The sequence below is a fragment of the Populus alba genome, chromosome 17 (genome assembly GCF_005239225.2).
Source record: "Populus alba chromosome 17, ASM523922v2, whole genome shotgun sequence".
In the NCBI taxonomy this organism is placed as follows: Eukaryota; Viridiplantae; Streptophyta; class Magnoliopsida; order Malpighiales; family Salicaceae; genus Populus; species Populus alba.
In genome coordinates this window covers 12278247-12281315 of record NC_133300.1, presented here as the reverse complement: position 1 = coordinate 12281315, position 3069 = coordinate 12278247, and the positions used below count along the sequence as shown (strand labels likewise).

Genomic DNA, 3069 nt, shown 5'->3' with positions numbered 1-3069 from the left:
TAAGAGGTAAGTTTCTGCTGTATCTAATTAAGGTTTTTGACAAGCTGGAGGCATTTAAAAGTTTTAATGGACCAGATTTCTATGAACTTCCAAGAAACATCTCAAAGATCAAACTACCTAGGACTCCATGGAAGGGTTGCAGAGGCTTTCTCATGTTCATTTGGAGATATTATTGTTCATTTTCATTGTCTTAAAGTGGTGGATGCCTTGTTAGATGAAATTTATTTCATAGTTTTGGTTCAATTTGATATAGTTTTGAGCTTTTTATCCATACAAAATTAAAATTAAATCATGCTGTCTTTTTGTATTTTCAACTCGTAAATTAAAAAAAAAAAGTCTTATTATATTAGCTTTGAAGTCATCCTACCTCTGCTCCTGGTCACGATGCTGTCATAAATGCGTTGTGGACCGAATTGATTTTCAACTTCGAGTTTTGACAGGATTTTCTGTCACAATTTTTTTTTTCTCAGCATGCATTAAGGATCATATCCTTAATGTACAGTTGCAAATTACGTATAATAATGTTGTCTATTACAGCATTGTGATACAGCTCTCTGCTAAGCAAAAGCAAGGGGATGGAGGTGATCGGAGCCGCTCCCTTATATATTTATAATTGTAAATATTTATAATATTTCTTGGCCCCTCTAATTTATAATTTAGCCCCCCCCAAACTTTTTTTCTTGCTCCGCCCCTGTAATCGGAGGGGAAGAGAAACAAGAACAAGGGAATGAATATAAAATAAGAGAAATTTATTAGCCTAAAAGTGTATACTTGGAAAATATGGAAACTACTGTACAGTAAACAAGATACATTTCTGAGGCTAGTTTGCTCCCGCTAAAACATCATTCAAGCCAGAATATATATTTTTTTGGAAGCTATTTTAGAGAAATTCAAAATGCTAGACCTAAATCCCACGATTAATTCTTCTGTGTATCAATAGGATTCAAGTATGGCATTTGTTTGTGGAATAAGTGGTGGACATCTCGCTGGGGCAGGATGGTGAATCCCATGGCAGGTTAGGCTTCCATGCATCAGGCAGGTTTGAAGGCAAGCTGAAGGGGAATCCGATGGACCGGAGAGTCCCCAAAAGGTTATTATCTTGAATTGAACTTGGATTCTTTCTCAAACCTGTCTCGTCTCCTGTGCCCATATCACCTTGCATTTCTTGGAGCAAATTGATGGAGAATCCATTGAACTGCTGTTGTGACCCTTCATATTCTGTGCTCTCAGAAGTTTTAGCACCTTCACCCATCAATGCAGGATTCAATAGCATGGAAGGAGCATCGTCTGTAGACTTGATGGGACCCGAATTCTCGAGGGGTGAAAACAAGAAGTTGCTGGGAAGATCACCGTTCGATACAGGGAATATATATGATGTGTGGACTATAGGATTAATAGGCCTGTAAGAGGGGAGGTCTAAAACAGAGAGACTAGCAGGAGAGGCCTGCTGGAAGTCATTATTGGAGCCTAAATGGAAATTTGATCCTATTTCAGTTGTGCATGACATGTTCTCTGAACTGAACTGAGTGCAGTGTGCCCCTTGGACGAAGAAATCTGAAGAAGTAGTCTCTGGTAATACTGGAGAGACCCAAGAGTGAGAAAGAGCTCTTTGAGCCATGGAGTTGGTTTTCTTGAATATCCTACAAATAGCCCATGCATCCTGCAATCATGTACAAGAAAATTAACACTCATCATATCATAAACATTCTTCTTTTATCATCTAGATGAAAATGAACATATAGTTGGAATTAAGTACAGTACTGAAGGATGCGTAGAGTCGTTACGTTTGGAGGAAGGCTTTTGTCTAGGAGCTTCTTTGGTGGTGGTGGTGGTTCAGCAAGAGAAGGAAGCCGGAATTCGTGCATCATCCAGTCAGTTTTCATCCCTTTAGCAGCTCTACCTCTGTAGAACACCAGGGACTTCTTCAAGCCTATGCACCTGGTGCCATCAGAGGAGTAAATAGGACGGTCTGTTCCGGTCGCCTTCCAAAACCCAGCTCCAGTAACTCTATTTGGCCTTGCACTGTTCCTGTACTTACGGTCCCTTGGGCAGTAAAAGTACCACTCTTTCTCTCCTGTAGTCGCCAGCTCTTCTTGTGGGATAAGGAGAAAAAGAAAGTACTCAATAAAGTAAATATAGACTTAAGAATGAACTATATGTATGTTAAGCTTTGCATAAACATTAATGTAACAGTAATATTTTCTTAGCTTTGAAAGTAGTGATCATGATGTTGAAATTTTGTATGCTTCCTAGTGTTTTTAACAAAAGAATCTTCCAAACAAGAGGAACGTTCAAATGAAAGCACCTTTACTAACTCAATATCCGCTCTTTCTGAAGGAAACTTCAAGGAAATTTCTTATCTTGATATACATACATATATATATATATATATATATATATAAGTTAAGCATGCAGGCTCTAATTTTTCTTTTTCTTGTCTTCTGTACATGCATGCAAGGTCTAACTCAACTCTGAAATCTGTTCTGTTAGCAATGAAAGAAGATGGATAAAACTAAAAGGAAAGATGGAGTTTCATACTTGGAAGATCCCAAGGATCATATTTATAAATATCAACTTGCTTGATCAGCTCAATAGGAAGAGATCGCTGCTGTATCTTTCTTTTGAGGTAGAACCCAACAAGCTCTTCATCGGTTGGATGAAACCGAAAACCAGGCAACATCACATCATCAATCTTATCTACATCATTCTTCTCTTCCATCTCCCTCCTCTTCTTTATCTCTAAAACTTTCGCTTGAAGTACGCTAAGTTTAGAGAGAGTTGAAGAAGAGAAATATATAAGATGTAGCACTGGAATAATCCAACTATGAAGTGAACCTAGCTAGAAGAAGTAGGTTTTATCGTATTCCTAAATCTTGAAATCGAGGTGGGGTTTCTTGTAGCACAAGAAGCTGTTGGAGAAACTAAACCAAACCCAGAAGTGATAACCTCAAAAACTAATAATTGTAACAGTACAGGAGGAAGGAAGCGCAAGCTGTGAGGAGCATCAGAGTTACGAGTAAAGAGAGAGGAGCGCTTAAATCAAAACCAAATTCTATATGCTTCCTGAGA

The 3069-nt window shown here is 38.3% G+C and overlaps 1 protein-coding gene across 1 annotated transcript; it reads right to left on the bottom strand.

Moving 5' to 3' along the window:
* Positions 1-745: 745 nt before the first annotated feature.
* On the bottom strand, positions 746-3069 carry LOC118029161 (protein FEZ-like). The gene is made up of 3 exons (XM_035032971.2): positions 2539-3069; positions 1785-2089; positions 746-1660 (listed from the first exon to the last, which is right to left on the bottom strand). Exons 1-3 carry the CDS (start codon positions 2717-2719, stop codon positions 944-946), a joined length of 1203 nt encoding a protein of 400 aa, XP_034888862.1. The 5' UTR covers positions 2720-3069; the 3' UTR covers positions 746-943.